Consider the following 18,758-nt stretch of genomic DNA (forward strand, 5'->3'; position numbering starts at 1 on the left):
TATTATTTTCTATTGTAGAAAAAAAATTGCACAAAGTGTTTAATATTTGGCTCAGAGTTGCACTGTGCATGAGAAGAACAAGATAAAAGGCAGTCCTGTCCCCCAGTGATTATAGTTATAATAGTAATAAGGCATTAAAAATTACATAAGGCAGATCTGGCAGATCTGGCAGGAGAACTGGTCAAAGATAAAATACTACCTGTATTTAGCAAATGATGCAGAAAAAGAGGTTTCATTTAGTCAGAGTTTTGGTGCATCAGTAATGGCTTCATCTCCAAAGCGGAGGCTACACAACGTGCTAATTCTGTGCCTTTCTAGTTGTATCTGGAAAGTAATCTTACATTCACCAGGAAGCCCATAATAAGCAAAACATGTCCCCAATATCAAGGTCCAATAAACAGAATTAATACAGTATGTTAAGTCTTAATCTTCATGACTACCCTCAATAGCAATAAAAATACCCTATACGGATAAACAATTTGTATAATCAAACAAAACAAAACTCAAATAAAAAACCTGAAGCTTGATGATTTTTGGGGTTTCTTAAAATAATTTCAAACCTCATCCCAAATGCTTTGCTGAACGACAGACTTTACAGGTATCTGTGCACATATGGGTTTACCTTACACAGACTTTTCTAAAACAGAGATTGGCAATTCTCATAACCTCTACCCCACATTTCTATTTAATTACTATATTGCAAAAAGCTAAAACACCACAAACAGTGTTTGCTTAAGTGGCACGTGTTGTAACCTCAATGGTCAAAAGTTATAGTGATATACAGTATATATGGAAAAGGAATTCTTTTGATGATTAGAATAACTTTCAGAGCCAGAGAAGCAAGAGCATGACAAACACGTTCATGATACATCAACACATCTATAACCGAAAACAAACATCCTGTGAAATTTGCCTGCCTTCTTAAATGAAGAAGAGATTTAAATGAAGTGGTGAGTGGTTTGAATTATTACCAAAAAGCAACTCAGTGGTACCAAACCACCAGCCTCCTGGCCTCATCCTGCCCATCACACAGGTCACACTGATCACAAGCAGCTTTCCTTTGCCTAGAAGGGGCATTTCAAATCACACACCAGGGAAGGCCATAGAGGTACTGAGGAAGACAGCAGTTTGGATCAAACTGCTGCCACTGGAAAAGTCCCACTGACTACATCTTTGTAAGCCAACAGAAGGCCTCTGAGAAAGGCTGGCTGAGCTGCGGCTCCATGAAATGCCAACCAGTAGCAACACACTGCTACTAAGGGAAAAATGTCAGAGTAGACTGGCACTTAACCTTTGCAGTAAAAATGGTAAACCTGACTTATAAACAGCACCCATCTTTCTGCCCCTGGGCTCACAGGCAGCAGCTTCAGGAGTGCACAGAGGGGCCATAACAAGCCCTCCTGTGCCCCTTGAGCATCCTCAAAGCCTGAGCAGCGCAGAGTAAAGCAACTGCTACAGCTCTCAGCATATCATGAAGTGGATGGCAGCCACAAATTGTATCCTCATTTGCAGAGCAGTACATCAGGGCAGGCAGAGCACCTCCAGTGTACCAAGAAGGGTGAGATGCAGCCTAACTTCAGCTGCCCAAGTAAACAGACACTCACCTCTGAGAGCCAGCAGCTCTCAGCTTCCCTCTCACTCACTTTACAAGACCTGGGGTACTTCTCAGACCTGTCACCTCCTCCTGAGGGAGGAATTTAGAAGTGCCTATTCCACTCTACTCAGAGGGAGCCCAAGACAACCAGGGCAGACAGATGTCAGATGAATTCCTGCAGAGAAACTAATTGTGCACAGTAATGCAATTTGTGCACTCTCCCGCCAGTGAGGCATTAGGGCACATCCAGGAAATGGCAGGATTTTCTACAGGTATATTCAAAATACCAGCTGTCTTCATTTGCCTGCTTATTAACAGCTGAAAAATTACACTGCACATGTAATAGCAAAGGAGGAAGTTTTTATTTAAACTTTTCTTTTTTGGGGGGCAGAATCTCAAAACTCTACATTTTTATTGATGACAAATGAAGAACATTAAGCAGCTGAACATATATCCCTTCAGGGAAGGGACATTTAATGATGAGTTTTCAGCTAAAGATCAAAGGCTTCTAAAAGAGCTCTAAAATCAGGGTTTCTAACAATTTGACTATCTAAAGCTCATATTTTTCTATTCCATTACATGTTACTCTACACAGCACCATCAGCCTTTGGGTTCCTGAATGAAGGCAGCACTTCTACTTTATTAGAGGAACAGATTTCAAGGAAATTAAAGGATAGAATAGCATGACTGAAAATAATGGAAGAAACCAGCTAAAGCATCTTAGCAAAGGAACTTAAATATTACATATTTAATTTCATAATTATCTCCTTGGACTGCTAAAGAGAGAGAACAACCTCAAAACTGATTCCACGAGAAGTGAAACATTTAAGCAGAATGCCTAAAATAGATGAACCCAGTTCCTGATGTAACACTGACAAATCTGCACTTGACAATATCTTCAATTGTGACAAACCTCTGAATAAATGTTCATTAGCGGGTACTGTTCAGCAGAGTTTCAACAAATTAACACAGTAATAGTAGCAGCTTTCCAATATACCCTTCCAGGTTCAGCACTTGCTCAAGATGAATGCTCAGAGCAGCATGAAATAGACAGCGCTCATGCCCTGTTAACCTCAGAGATAAAAACAAACCCGAAGAGAGTTCAGAGCTTTTGTAGTTTAATGAAAGCACAGCGAGAGCGATGCTTGCAAAAGGTCACGAGGAAACAACAGCAGCACAGTAATGCCAACATAAAATTCTCAACCTTTATTTAATCGTAATCCCATTATTCTTTTCCCCATCATGACAATAAATCCCACTGAACCAAAGGGATGCACACCATTTTCTTTCCTGTGACTGTGTGTAGAAGAATTCCAAATACAAATAAACACAGGACACTTCAGAAGAACTCTTCTGTGTACATATATATATATATGCACATATAAAAACTGCAGAAGTTAAGCCTGTTACCAGAAGATGAAAAATAAACTGTAAGAAAAAAATAGTCTGACTGAACAGCATTTTTCTTTCTGTTAACATGCAGGATTAAAGATTACTAAGTCAATGCAGTAGATGTTTCAGTATGCAACTTCATACATTGATTTTCTTTTCCAGGAACATCTAACAGAAGCAGGATGCTCTTTCTAAAAGATCCTTTTATAAGCAGAGATTTGACTAAAGGAAAGAAAAAAAATCAATACACAAAACCCTTACATTTTTACCTTTATAAATAAATAAATATACAACAGGACTACAATGAAAATCGATGTTATACTCTCTAACAATGACATTTCTTTACCGAATAAGAATGTATATGGACCCTGTTTATTGTTTAATTAATGTATGTTATTCTTTATTAAGCATGGGTTTGCTCAATTTTAGCTTAAGCATCTTATTTATTCTTCATAGTTTTTCAGAGCTTCAAAACTAAAATGATGAGCTTCATTCTTGCTTTTAAGTCAGCATCTCTAAAAACAAAAGAACATACCCACCCACTTTCCAATGTCTTGTCTCCTCTCCAACACCTTTTTTTTTTTGTCTTTTTAAAATTCAAGTGATTAAAGAGCTCTATGCCCTTCTAGAAGATCAAGTCTCAGTCACTGATTAGCAAATGTGTCTTGCTCGCAAAACTCAAACCTCAAAAAGCAAGCTAAGTAAAAAAGGAAACATCAAAACAAATGTCATGAGTTAGTGACTTCAACTAATAAAGATTTTTTTACAGTAGATACTCAATATTGGAGGGAAAAAAAATCAATACATCTTAAGAAGGATTAAGGAAAGCGATACCAATTGCTCTTAATTGATAACATATACATAACACAGCCATGTCATGGCAGCATGAGCTACCAAAGCAACATACTATATGTAAATAGCAGCAAATAATACCCTTTTCTATTGTTCCCACACAAGACATCAGTGTGAGCTTCCTACCATTTTCCCCTCATTGACAATGTTCTTCAGAAACAGGCAGCTGCACAGAAAAATCACAGAATAACTTGCCAGAACTTACCCAAGTATAGCTGAAGCAGAGATCTGATTTGTTTTCAGAAGAACCTAGAAATTTCTACAGAAAAAATGAAAGAAAAACTGGATTCTTTCCTTACTACTGAAATTGGAGCTGTCAGTCCGGGGCATGCTACCTCAATTATGGTTCGTGTCAGTCATGCTTTAAGACTTAGGCAACAGTAGTGTTAATAAAGGCATAAAAATCAGATTACTAATGTTTTCATGATATCACTCAAATGCAGGTTTTTGAAACTGAAAGCTTTCCATCATTGCAATCAGTTGAGGTTAATGCTGCCTTGCAACTGTTTATTCACCAACACAAGATCCATCCACAAGACACGTGGATGCTCAGTGTCTCAGCTTTGATCTGTAGAGACCTCACATGTCCTCCCTTTCTTGAAATCAGGTACAAGATTCACCTTTGTTGAGGTTACTGTTTGTTCCTTCATCACCTTCTCCAAGCATTCAGCTTCCTTCAGATTTATGTTCCTTGTAAAAAAAATGTAGTTTCATACCTATTCCTTCCAACTGTTCCTAAAATAAAGTGGGCTGTTCATACTATCCCTGCCAACACACACTGCTCTGCAGTCCACCCCCTGCCTCCACACACACGTATAAGGACACAGTTTAAAAACCCCCTCTGCCAAAACACATTTGACTACTACTCTCGTTCTGTCAGTCAAATGAAACTACACCACCTTTCATCTTGCTGTTCTTTAAAAGAGGAGACATGAAAATAGTAAGGGAAATGTCCACCTTTCTCTCCAGTTCTCTGTTTAAAAGTTTAAATTTCCATCTCCTCTGCGTCTGTGCTGTACAGAAAAACCCCTCACTCCTCCTGTCTGCAATTTGTTCTGCCAGCCATTTTAAAAAGCAAGCACCCTCATGCTACAAGTGTTAAGAGCTGATAGTTCTCTATACTTAGCAGGCAATCTGTATTATATACTGATTATATACAGATATATTATACCCTATAAATAGGATATAATATAGCCTATTTTCAAAGGCAAGAAAACGTAACGATATTTACATAACACTCAAAATATGACCTTATTCCCCTCCCTTATTTATATGGCACTGAACTTTTTGTCAAGTCAAATAAAACAAAGCTAAATAACAAGAACATTTTTATAATTACTTTGAAAGCTCTTAAATCTGAAACTAAGCAGTTGTACTTGGCCTTCTAAATTCTCTTCCCCTCAAAGTTGCTGAAAAAAAATCCGCCCTTGGGCATGCAAGGCTCTGACAGTGGGTTTCAGTTATGGCTCCCAGTGAGAACCACAGCTCAGCTAAGTAAGAGAAAAGGTGTTTTTCCAGATAACTACTGCATAGCCCTAACTATCTTAGTAACTTAAATCCTGAAACACTGAAGGACAGCAGGTATGTGCTTGGAACAGATCTGGTATTTGCTGATGCTGTAGGTGGCAGCAGGATCTCTTACTCTCTCCTAGCTCTGGCATCCTCCAGAAAAATCTTAGAGAGAAACAGCGAAGCGGCCACTGCTTTAATGATACAACACACTTGATACCTTAAATTCCTTTCCACTAAAGAAATGGCAGAAGCCTCTAACAGCAGAGTCCCTGCAAACAGAGTCACAGCAATGTGCCTGCCTGCTCGTTTAGCTCCAGATGTGCCCACAGCCTGGTGCCGTAAATCCAACCATACCAAGAACAAAAAAATCCAAGGTTGCTAAGTGTTATGGCTGACATTTTTACTTCTTCCAGCAAGCTTTCATCTGACATGTTTTCCTTGACAAAGGAAGGTCTCAAACAAGGATATGGAGACTGCATAGTGTTTTTCCATGCAAGCTAACCAGTAGTGCCATTTATCTTTACAATACAGTGCAAACCTAGGTGAAAAACCTAGGAACAAATTAACAGCAGTGCATAAGAAAAGAGTCTTGCCTACCTACTTAAATACACTTACTAGACTCAGAAATTTATTAATACTTAGCAATTATTGCAAGACTGCATTCAAAAGATTGCTGTCTCCAGCATTTACAAGGAATCTGAAAACTGCATACAATGATTATACACGTCAGCAATTCTCTCTTGGTTTATTCCTTTAAAAATCATGAAGTATACATCCAAAACATACTGACGTGAAAGATTTGTCAAAAGGGGATTTTTGTTTGGGTTGGGGTTTTTTTGTTTATTTATTTTTTACACCAGTGTTGTTTTCCCTTGCTATTCTGAAATTCCACCATTACAACTACAGGTAATAAAATGACTCACCAAGGTTGCTTCATTAGGTGAAAGTAATTTTGTATATAAGCACAGAAAAGCCAAAACCTATCAATGGGTTGTACACTTTGTTCCAAACCCCAAGAGATGTGTCTTAACTTCACCTAATCACTTCTTGAAACATAATAGCAAATATTCACCCTGCAAAGCCAGTAACCACACTAGGATACTTTTCAAAGTAGACATCTGAATTTTTACTCCCACCCTCTTGTCCAGTGCTTCTCTAGAACCTGAACTGAGTTGACCAGAACCACCCTGGGCAGTGGTTGCCACCGTGTAGCACAGCTGCAGCAGAGTAAAAGATCACAGGTGCTGTGTCCCAGTATAAAAGGCTGGACACCAACATCCTGTGTGTCTGTAAGAGCAGGAACCAGCTGCTGCCTCAAGAACCTCAGTGCTTATGCACTCACCTATTTTCTCCTCTCCACTTCCACGTATCATGAACCAAGCTGCTCCTTCTCCAGATCGATGGGCAAGGAACTTTGCTTGTTTGGACTGTAATTGGCTGGCCTAATAACAAGAGGTTATCTGTCCACAAACCTTGCCTCACTGGAAAGACATTCTTTGTAGGATTCTCAGCAAAGGCAGCTGGCGGTGGAGCTCCTTGCCAGGGCTGATTAGACACAGAGTGACTGCGGGCAGAGCAAAGTTCAGGACACACCTGTACAAGGAAAGGCTTTTGTTTGACTGTGAGAGAGCAGTTCTGCTGAATGTGGAGCCCCATATCACAAACACTCAGGCTGAAAGCCAGCACTTACATGACAATCCTACACTCTTCCAGAATTTTGTTTCACACGCAGATACAAATCAAAACATCCAGAGTCAGGGCTTGAAAAACCTGCTTACCCATAGCAAGGGAAAAGAGGAGAGGGATGAGTACGTTGAGTTGGCTGAAGAAATAGAAACCAGTAAATATTTTGGAAGAGGCCAAGAGGAGTTGGGGATGCAGCAACAGCCACATGCTGTCCTGCACATGTAAGAAGATGGAAAGAAGGGAAGTGTAGATCCACACACACACACGAGACTGCTCTCTAAGCCTCAGCTGACAGTAGAAGAAAGAATAGATACACCTGGGCTAACAGGAAATGGAACAAAGAAAATTACAGATGTATCAGCACAAACAGCCAACTACACCCACCTTCTCTACCTTAATGAGGATTAATGCTATAAACAAAAAACAAAACTAACATCTTTTTTTTTTCAGTAGATCAGCATCCAAACCTCTTACCTGAGAATACAAATGAGATCTGAAATTAACTTCTCTCAAACAAGCAAGCAAACATTTTGGTATTGCTCCTGTGCATAGGCAAGAGGACCATCTAACTGCTAAAAAAGAAATATTTTTGTCTTTGCTTTTAGTACTTTTTTATTGATGCACCAAATATTTCTGAATCAAAAGGAGACAGCTGACTAGCAGCAGAAGATTAAGAGATTCTTGCTCCTGAACATTTGAAGACTTAGGGGCACATTACTTCAGTGTAACATGCTTCATTAAATCCAGAACCAGAAGCCAAATCCTGTACCACCTTCTCAAAGCAGAGCTAGATGATGTACACTGAAAATCTTTTCCTCTACAAACCTGACACCATCAGTTCTTACCAGTCTGTGTAAACTTTGACACAGGAAATTCCAAAGACCCCAAACTGTATACTCAAAGAATGGCCCTCTAGTTCTACCTATAAATAAATATGTATATTTATTTATTTATTTCTCTGTTTCCCAATAACAGTACTTGGCATGTGTCATGACAATGGTCAAGATAAAATGTCAAGACAATGGTGAAACTACATTTTTTTACTGAACAACACCCAAGAAGAACAAATTTGGTGTATTCTGGCAAGGTACAAGGTAATGGACTAGATTACACAGCCAGAAACAGAGAGGGATGGCTGAATGCTTTCAAATCTAAAATATTTGGATTATAGCTAGCTTTTAGCTGCTGAGCAGTTTTCTACATTCCTTTAAGAATTTTATTTCTTGAGGCTTTTCAGTCGTACAAATTTATGAAGGACTGTATAATATAATCAGCTTGAAACATTGCTCCTCAGATCCAACAGTTCTCAGCCACTGGGTCAGAATAGGAAAATTACATCTTCCAAGCACTACTTCATGCCATGGAAGTTTTGACCAGAATCTCTCAAGATGCATGCATCACCAGAAGATATCTGGATTCATTTTAGTGCAAAATAGCCATTAACAAACCATCTTGAGGGTTTTTGCCCCTCTACTTCTCCAAGTCTATAACTTAAGTAAGTATATCACACGTGCAACACATTAACCAAGAGCTGCTGTGAAGACTAGGAAAACACTCCTCAATCTATTTGTTTTTGTTACCTTTGATTTTCAAAGAGCTCTTTGATATGGTGATTCTCTATTTCTGAACACTAACGCCTGAAGCAGAGGTTAAATAGCATGGAATGCATTTTCTTTTCCTTTCCACCTTTTTTCCTGTTCATGGTCTCTTTGCCTCCCCTGCAGCTGCAACAAGAAAAAACTTCAGAGCTACTTCAGCCCTCTGGGGTCCCACTGCAGGAGGCTATGAGAGGTGGAATGGTAAGAGGTGAATTCCTGCTGGAGCCCATCTGATGGGCCCAGTCTCCTCCATCATGCCTTTCTCTTCTCTTCCTCCACTCCCTAGGCTGGACGGAATGGAGCGAGCTCTGCTGGGGCAGTAAGAGCAAGAATCACTGCATTGAGTGTAATCATGAAACTGGGGCAAGAAGCAGACTAGGGCACAGGAATATGTACATAGGGAAGATAAAGTCAAGATGTGTCTTCTGGATACATCTCTAAGTGCTCTAATCATAATTTGAGGGACTCTAGGAAGCACACTGGATGCTTGCTGTGATCTTACACCCCTCCATTAATGCCAATTTCTAGGCATCAGGGAGGACAGCAGTGAGACAGTTTCTCCCACTAAGGTGGCCACCCTTATGACCTTGTAGGCAGGACTGAGTGGATGAGAATACGGAAGGAAGAAAACACCATTACAGAGAAAAATAAAAAGCCAACTTCTAAAAATCTTAAGAGTTATCCTAGTAGGGTCTCATTTTATCAGCAGCACAGATGAATCATTATCAGCAAGTAGGCACCAGAAGGTCTATGTAGTGCAGGGGTTTTCATCAACAGAGAATTTAGTGATCTTCCAGGAGCATCACTGTGCTATTTTAAACACCTTTTCAGTTGCTACATGGCCTGTAAGCTTGTCACTATGCTTTAGGGAGCACTCACTACAAGGAGGTTGCATGAAGACTTTCCTTATAGTATTCAGTCCACCTTCAGCACTTCAAACAGACCAGTCATGACAAAAATTGGATCTGAAAGTGGATGTACTTGGACTGTGTAACATGATTTTCAGTTCCATTCACACATGATTTGCACAACTTCATCACAGATTAAATATATTAAAATTCAAAGATAGGCTACATTTTATTACATACTTTGGCTCTATGAGACTTAAAGGAAGACTGGATAATGGCAGTGACTCTGTTATAAGAACAGAGATTGCAAAAACCTCCCAACCCAAAACAGGGAAAACATACTGCAAGGCACGAAAGAGATGCAAAACTACCCATAGAATATAAAAATTATTATGAAAACCAAGCTATTTACATTATCTGTAAATGCCTCAATCTGTTCAGTTATTTCTTTTTCAAGTTTTCTTTCAGTTCTGTAACTTGATAATGCCATTAAAAAGCAACCTTTCTCCATAATACATTCTCTAAACCATTTCTTTCCTAGGCAGGGCTCAAACATTTTCATTCAGTGCCATAACCTGGCCTCAACAAGCCACGAAACACATCCTGGCTCACAACCCTGCAACGCAGCATTCACATCCAGAACCTCACCAAGAACTCATTTGTGCCAATGGAAGGTCACCCTCTTGTTTCACTGCATCATTAAAACCAGTTCCTCTGACTATTGAAAAGTGCCATGTTTACCTGTAACCACAGCACTTAGAGCCACTAAACTCAGGAAACATAATGGAAATACTTACATCTATTAATAGACCATCAAGCATATGGGAAAAACATGTCCTGTGGCTGATGCATGGTATCAAAAGTAAAGACACTAGCATGAAAGTAAAGCCCTACTGGCTCCCTTCCCTTCAGGAGAGGGAAAGGAGAACTAGAACTCATCCACCATTTATTTTGGAAGCCACAATTTGCTCACTGTTTATCAACATTTTAAGAGGCCCAGCAGCATATTTCAGTTCTCTCTCCCTGAGGTTTCTTTCCCCTGACACAGACCAGGTCTGCACACACACGCAGATGCCACATTAACACAAACAAGGGAATGAAAACTGGCAAGATGCAGGCAAGTCTCCAGCAAAAGGAAAGCACTTCCCATTTGTTAATAACACCCTCCCATGGGAAGGGAAACCAAACCCCTTAACTTAAAATATGTAAAAATCACAGTAATGATGTGTGGGTAAACACTGCAATATGTCCTGTTTTCCCTTCTGAGACAAAAGGAAAGGGCCTTTCTTGGGTGATTTGCCATGCAGCAAACTTAGGAGCATAAAAAAATATTTTTGTTTCACGTGGCTGGAGGTTTTTCAAAATTAAGCTTATTTTACTCCCAATATAACTGGATTTTGAAAGTTTACTCCAACTCAACAATGAAGGCTAGTTTATTCAAACTGGAGTATTCTAGCTCTCGCTTGATCTATCACTCAAGTGAGAAGGCAGCACACTCAGCCTGGACCCCTTCAGCACTCCTGCTGGAGTTACAACCCCAGGCATGCCACAGCACCTTTGGAAAGCTTGTGTCTTTCTCTTTTGATTTTAGCCACATCAAGAATTTCAGTATTCCACACCCACGAGCAAAATGAATTTCAAACTATAAAAATCTGAATGAGCATTTTTCTGAAATAAAACAGAGTCTTGATGGCTTCTGCTTGGCATGAAACAAGCAATTTGATAATTCATACGGCTTGAACTGGGCAAGGCGTGGTTGCAGATCTTCCTAAGTGAAACAAAACCACAACACATCCTCCAGCATCTGGCACCAAAACACACAAAATTGTACTAACTGTAGCAGTGTTACTACTATTTTCTTGAAGATTTTTTGATATGCTTTTACAGCAGCAACCACAAATTGATACATGGTATCATGTATTTTTATCTAACACACCCATTCCCATTGCCCAGGCGGCCAAGAAGGCCAATGGCATCCTGGCCAGTATCGGGAATGGTGTGGCCAGCAGGAGCAGGGAGGTCATTCTTCCCCTGTACCCGGCACTGGTGAGGCCACACCTTGAGTGCTGTGTCCAGCTCTGGCCCCTCAGTTCAGGAGGGACGTTGAGATGCTTGAGCGTGTCCAGAGGAGAGCAACGAGGCTGGAGAGGGGCTTGGAACACAAGCCCTATGAGGAACGACTGAGGGAGCTGGGGGTGTTTAGCCTGGAGAAAAGGAGACTCAGAGGTGACCTTATCACTCTCTTCAGCTTCCTGAAGGGCGGCTGTGCTGAGCTGGGGTCGGTCTCTTTCTCCGGGCAACAACAGACAGAACAAGAGGACACAGTCTCAAGCTGCGCCAAGGGAGATCCAGGCTGGAATTAAGGAGGAAGTTTTTCACAGCAAGAGTGGTCAAATACTGGAATCATCTGCCCAGGGAGGTGGTGGAGTCACCATCCCTGGATGTGTTTAAAAACAGGCTGGATGTGGCACTTGGTGCCATGATCTAGTTGAGGTGTTAGAACATGGGTTGGACTCGATGATCTTAAAGGTCTCTGCCAACCTAGAAATTCTGTGATTCTGTGATTCCCATCCTATCAAAATCTCAGGTAGAAGTGATACATTCTCAGTCATGTTATTTATTGAAATCACTACTAGGAAAAAGAAGTATCTAAAAGAAACTATTCAACTAAGAAAACTAGATTTATGAAGCTTCATGTAATTTCTTCTAAACTGGTTGAATGCACAACACACCTTTGATGCTGTTAAGGCTATGGGGCATAAAATCCATTTTCCTTTTCGTGCAAGCAGATGTATTACCACGCACAAAGCCGACAAGGCAACTGGCTCTGGCATGAAGCAATAATGCAGAAGACACCCCAAAATAAAACTCTCATCATAACACACCAAGTTAATACATATTCCATGGACTGGTCCTCTTGGAAGGCAAATGCAAGCACAAAGGAATAAAAAACAACACGTGCAATTATTACTGAATGGGTTGACTTCAAAAGCTCGGACAATTTAATCCATTTCTGTACTCAAAATACAGAAAAAGTTTCCAGATTTTTCACACACCAGAAAAAAATATTTGAATATCCAACACTGCATCAAATGTGTATTTACTCTTGAAAGGAAAAACAGAGCTCAAAAAGTTAAAGATGATATGATGCACAGGAAACAAATCTTTTCTGTTAAATCATTAGAAGAAATTGAGTTCAACATTGGTTTTCCAACTGGTCCAATCAAAAAGCGCATACCTGTAACATTGGAACACAAAAAAGTTGCATTTTACACATTGTAAAGGAATGAATATAACAAAAGTGAAACATTAATATGAGAGGTTTGCTACTGGCATCTTTATGCCAAGAAAAGTAACATGAAAACACAGCGAAAAAACAAACTTTGGCACACAGAGAAAAGGAGTTTAAAGCAAGCTCATGCCTAAGCGAACACCTACCACAGCACAACTGTGCAAACCCTGCACAACATCAGGAATACCTCTTCTATTCATCACTGCTTTGGAGCTTCTCACTGAAAAGCTGCTAAAACAACAAACACCTGCTGTGTAACTGAAGTTTATGCAAAGATGGCAGAAATGCTTTATCAATCTCAGCAAAGCAGACGTTTGCAGCACCTCAGTACTACAAGAACAGTCAGCTCTCCCTTGATCAAAGGAAAGCAGACACAAACACGTGAAAGAAGCAGCAAAAGCCTTCAGATATTCAAGTGCAAAAGCAAAATTGATGTCCCGGAATTTAGGGCAAAACAGTTTGATCTGTCATTTGGCAAACAAAGATGACACGCACACAAATAATACATTAAATGAAAAGAAACACAAAACTTCACAAAATTTCAGATCACAGAGGGCCTAGGTATTAAATAATTATGGGAAAGTGTAACTACTGTGGATAATGCATTTAAGAGTTACAAGAAGAAAATTACACAAACTAAGAATGTGACCAATAAGCATTTGAATATATTAGCTCATTACAACTGCAAAAAGCCTGAAATGTACATGCATTATACATGTACATACACAGAGGACAACTCAAAGCCAGAAGTAATTCCATATGAAACATTTGGATTACTATTTAACTACAACAAGAAGTACTTTACTGAGATTCTTACAACATTCAGATCCATAGAGAGGGTTTTAGGATCTTGACAGCTTCACGACACAAATGAAGAAAAACAATTATCATTCAAATAATACACTGAAGTCCATCAGATATGTTAGTCTTTTAAACAATATAATAATCTGGAGGGGTTTTTTTATGGTTAGATAGATTTCCAATTTGTGAAACCCACTTATCTTCACACAGCGACACATCATCATCATTAATCATTGTGGAGATAAGACACAGTGAAAGGTATTTCTAAATACCCTATCTAAAGTCAGTCCAGGGTTTCAAGTCACTACCCAAGATTTCAAGTCACTTTTTTCACTGGCTAAGCTGCTTGAACACAAATATATTGGGAAAACTGATACATACCATGATCCTACATGCACTAACTCCAGGCATAGAAAATGCACTGGTAATATATCAAGTTGTGATGAAAACATGAGTCATTTACAGCAAAATAACTCAAATTATGTAAAATGACCCAAAACAGGCAGATTAAAATTAACCCTTTTACAGTACTTACCTTTGCTTTTGATTACCCCAATAACCTTGGCTGAGCATTACTACTCCTTCCACTATTTAAGTGGAAGCATTATCCAGATTTTTAAGTATTTTTAAGTATTTTTAATTTTATTTTTTAAGTATTATCCAGATTTTCCCTCTCAACCAGTAAATGTCCACAAGAAAGTTAAATCTGAGTGTGTAATACAAGTAACTAAATGCAGTTAGCATTCCCAAAGTTTGCATTAGCTTCCTGATCAGCTTCATCTCTCTTCATCTTATAAATAACTGGACCAGTTATAGTCCAGTTATTTATAAAAATTCCATAAAACAGCATCCTAAACAAAAAAGCACTATATAAATTGATGTAGAATATAAACTGAGGATTACTGCTTCTAGGATCTGCTCAACAGCTTGAGCCAGTCCCAAAGGGCTGGAAGCTGCAATGCCTGATCAGAGAGCTGGTGCAAAAACCTGATTTCACAAGGAGTGGTCAAGATAAGTAAAAGAGAAGAGCCAAACAAGCTACCCAAGAATCCTGACACTGGGACCTTCTTGCAAAGGTGAAACACACAGGAAGAAAATGTTTTCTTCAATCATCTAAGCAGTCCAGAATTGAACAGAATTTAAAGGCTTGCTTTATTCTGTAGCCTTAGAAAGCATTTGTAAATGAATGCCAGACATAAGATTTTTTAAGAATTTCCCCTGTCAGTTTTGGTCCACATACAGGGAATGACTGATAACCAAAAAAGTTACAATTGTATTTTATTTATTCATGAGATTTAAAAAAGCTTTACCACATAAATCTTCATACAGTATCATCCCACAGGACACATAGTTTCATTTACATTAAATACATACATGCTTCTTCAATTAGCACATCTAGAAATAATTACCTAACGTTCAAAAAAGCATTCCTGATGCCTTTCCACTGCTATGGCTACACCAGCCAAAGCAAATGGTGTGACACTGTACAACGCTGTCCTATAATAAACACTGAAGCTTTCAGATGCTTTACTTTCCTAACCTGGGCATTTCAAGTGATACACCTTCCTTTTACTTCTGCAGCCCTGGAATTCAATGGCAAGATATTTTTCTTCACTGCGGTTTAGTGAACTTTGCTGGAAAGAGGTTTGACTTTTCTAAGGACAAAGCCAACACTTTAAACACCAAAACAGTAATCTTGAGAGTGGATTAAACTGCCCTGTACTAATGCCAATACTTGCAAATGGTAATATCACATGAAAAGCAGCACGTGAATTAACCTTGGGGATAAACCTTGAGTGTCCGTGTATGAGAGAAAACAGTACAGTACAAAAAGAAGAATATCAGTACACATGGTTTAAATCATTTTGGCCTATGAGAAATCACTTGGAAAAGCAATGAGATCAAGAAGAAAAACCCACACAGTATTTTTAAAGGAATCCACACATTATTTCATTTGATACAAACTGGTTCTGTGATATACAGTCTAGGATAGCAAAACACTTCATTTTTTTTTCTCTTAAATTCTTTTAGGCATGATCATGTTTTCTACAAGGAAAAAATCCCAAACATCCAACAAACACATTTTACTCTGAAAATCAAAGTGTCTAGTATTTCAACCTCCCAGCACACACTTTAAGCAAATCTCACCAGGCACTAAAAAGGAAGACAAGGGATTCAATACTGAGCCACTTGTCCTTCAAATGCTCTTTAGTCATTACCTTTGCTGTAGACAGCAGCAGCAATAATGCCTACATTTTGGTCACCTAACCCTCTCCCTGACAAAAAGATTCCTACAGTGTCTTCTCATGCTATTGTTTGCCTCATACCTTTGATTTTCGGCAAAGGGAGGTAATTGAGCTCTGCAATTATTATTATTTTCTTGTGCCACAGAATTTTGCTCCTTGTTCGCAGAATTACAAACAATTTAACAACATTCTCTCCTCTAGTAGTAATGAGATGCAAAAAAATTCCCTTATTGCAGGCTTGTTTGTTACAGCTTGGTCTGGGCAGATAGTCTGAAGTGCCTTGCTTGCACTGCCATCCTAACAATTCCCCCAGCACTGGAGGATCCTACAGATCAAAATTCAGATGCTGCCAGAGAACTACAGTTTGGGAAGGGGAGCGGGGGCTACACTCACTGCCTGTTGTTGGCAGCATCCTTTTGGAGAACACCACCGTGGGAAGGAGCATTTTACTCTTGAACAGAGAGGTAAGATTCTTCCCATCCCTATGACCAAGACAAGGACTCCAGGACCAAGACATACATACAAACACGAATTAAGAGAGCATCATTTCCACACCCACATTAATGATGCACTTTAGTAGCTGTTGCGCTTGTTACAAAATTGTCAAGAATCCCACAAAAAAGAGCTTCATTCTCTGCTACAGGAGATCAAACACCATCCATACTGCTGTCTGTAACACAATCTTTTACACCACATCATGGATTATCTTCTAGCAGACAACTCAAACAATGAATCTGGCCAAGACCACTCTATATATACTGCCTTCCTTGGGCATTAGTGCTCAAATGCCAGTGCTTGACCACAAGTAATTCCATCTGTCTGTGCCTGTCCATGCCCTACAACACATGACCCATTTGATACCATCTTTATTTAGAGTACATGCTACCTTTTCTATGGATTTCCAATCTCACACAGGGTTGAAAAATAGATAATGTACTGATCAATATAAGGAGTGAAGGTTTTTTGCAACATTTGCCTCTCAAGTTAGAATGTATAAACTAAAAAAAAAACAAAAAGAAAAATGTCTGGCAAGAGTGCAAGTGAATATTGGGAAGAATTCCCTATGTTTTAGAAAAGAGGTTAAAAAAACCCCTCACAGACATGAATTCGGAACATTAATTTCCTCCTGTCTTCCCTGTGAAATACTAAGAAATTGAGTCCTAGAAGTGCCTGACTGCTCAACAGCAACAGCCTTACAGCAAAAGCCACAACTGCTGAGCATGTGGAGAAGGGTGAGGAACAGCAAAACATCGGTGTTCCCAGCTCCTTCCTTGGCTCCTCACACTGTGCTGCCTCAGAGAAGTCAAAGTCTCAGATTCCCTCTCCATAAATTTGGAAGAGTAATCCCTCTTTATCTCCCAAAGCAATTGCAAAGCTACTTTTAGTTACTACAGTGGCTTAGAACAAACGGGGAAATTAATTCCCTCTTATGCACCGGGTTTAGATGGTTCACCATCCACAAAGCAGAGGCTCCACACCAGATAATTAAGGTAAAAGTGTAATGAGCACCTGCATAACACCTTAATCACCACTCATCTCATACTCGAGCCCAGGGGAGGTCATGTGAAGAAGGAGCAGCCAGACTCACCCCAACACCTCCATGTGAAGCCAAGAGCCAAGGTCACGACCACCAGCCTTGGCCCCAACACCTCATGGTGCTGGAGGAATCGACCCCATGCCAGGCGCGGCTCCGCACACACAGCACAGCAACCTCCACCACATCTCACACCCCCTTCTCATCCTCGGAAATTAAAAGTTATGTTCGCCGAGCAGCGAGGAGGGACCTTAACCAGGAGCCGTGCCTATGTAAGGGCTCTGCGTGCGGCGTTCACGCCCGATACCCGCTCAACCAGTTTGCTGCCCGGGCTGGGCAGCACCGGCACGGGCAGGCCCAGGCACCGCCGAGAACGAGCTTCGCAAATCGCCGCCTCCCCGCTCCGCACTTCGGGGCACAGCCGAGCTGCCGCCCGCCCGCCCCGGCAGCACCGCCGGCGGCCGGGGAAATCGCGGCGGCACAAAAGACACCTCATGGCGAACACCTCCCGCGCCACAAAGGGCAAGGACGGGATCGCCGGGAGCCGCGGGCGGGACTCGCTCCGCGTCCCCTCGGGAGCGGCCGCCCGGCACCGGCACCGCCGCGGCTCCCGCCGACAGCGGCCGCCCCATCCCTCCGAGATGGCGGCCGGAGCCGGCGGCACCTGCCAGGGAGCGACCCCCGCCTGCCCCCTCGCCGGGGCTCGGGCAGCGCCGGCGCCGGGCGGCGAGAGACGGGACGGGACGGCGCCGGGGGAAGCCGCGGGACGCGGGCGGGGGAGCCGCCGTCCCCCGGCACGTCGCGGGGCCGCGGCCCCATCCCTTACCTGCGGCCCGCGGGTGGCTCCGCGCAGCCCCCGGCTCCGCCATCTTCCCCGCCGGTGCCGCCGCCGCCGCGTCCCGCCGGGGCCGGCTGGGCTGGCTGCGCCCGCGGCCGCCGCACAGGCGCAGTGCCCGCCCCGGCACCTGACGGCGCCGAGCGAGGGCGGGCAGGGCGGGCCGCGGCCGGGCCCGCACGGCGGGGCGGGCCCGCTGCACAGGTGGGGCCGCGCCCCGCCCTCAGCGCTCGGGCTGCGGGGCCACGCTCGGGCAGGGGCGGCCGAGCGGCGCTTCGCTGCCCGGGCGCGGTCGCTCGGGTTATCCCCGAGAGCCAAGCAACGCGCGCTCTCCGGCTTTCCGGGCCGATCCGGCCGTTTTCCCGGATTTTTCCATCCAGGTGTTTGCGTCCGCTGTTTGCAGCCTGGTGCGGCCTCGGATGAATCGATGGCACCGGGGAAAGGCACAGCCGTGTCCTTCCCATCCAGCTGCGGTCGCGGTTCCCCCCACGGGGTCCCTTCGGGCCGGGCTGGCCCTGCAGCGGCAGGACCACTTTGTACCCGGTTTTAGAAGGGGAGAAATTAACAT

General features: G+C 41.9%; 1 protein-coding gene across 6 annotated transcripts in view; it reads right to left on the bottom strand.

Moving 5' to 3' along the window:
- The window catches only part of MAP7D2 (MAP7 domain containing 2), an 83,588-nt gene extending 65,204 nt beyond the window's left edge, over positions 1-18,384 (bottom strand). For 2 of the 6 annotated variants that reach the window (XM_038135209.1, XM_038135189.1), the window contains exon 1: positions 18,182-18,384. In XM_038135209.1, coding sequence (XP_037991137.1) covers positions 18,182-18,224 — 43 coding nt within the window. In that variant the 5' untranslated portion in view covers positions 18,225-18,384. The remainder of the gene's footprint in view (positions 1-18,181) is intronic. The other 4 variants (XM_038135239.1, XM_038135217.1, XM_038135200.1 and 1 more) reach the window with 3 other exon arrangements.
- Positions 18,385-18,758: the final 374 nt, after the last annotated feature.

The sequence above is a fragment of the Motacilla alba genome, chromosome 1 (assembly GCF_015832195.1).
Source record: "Motacilla alba alba isolate MOTALB_02 chromosome 1, Motacilla_alba_V1.0_pri, whole genome shotgun sequence".
NCBI lineage: Eukaryota > Metazoa > Chordata > Aves > Passeriformes > Motacillidae > Motacilla > Motacilla alba.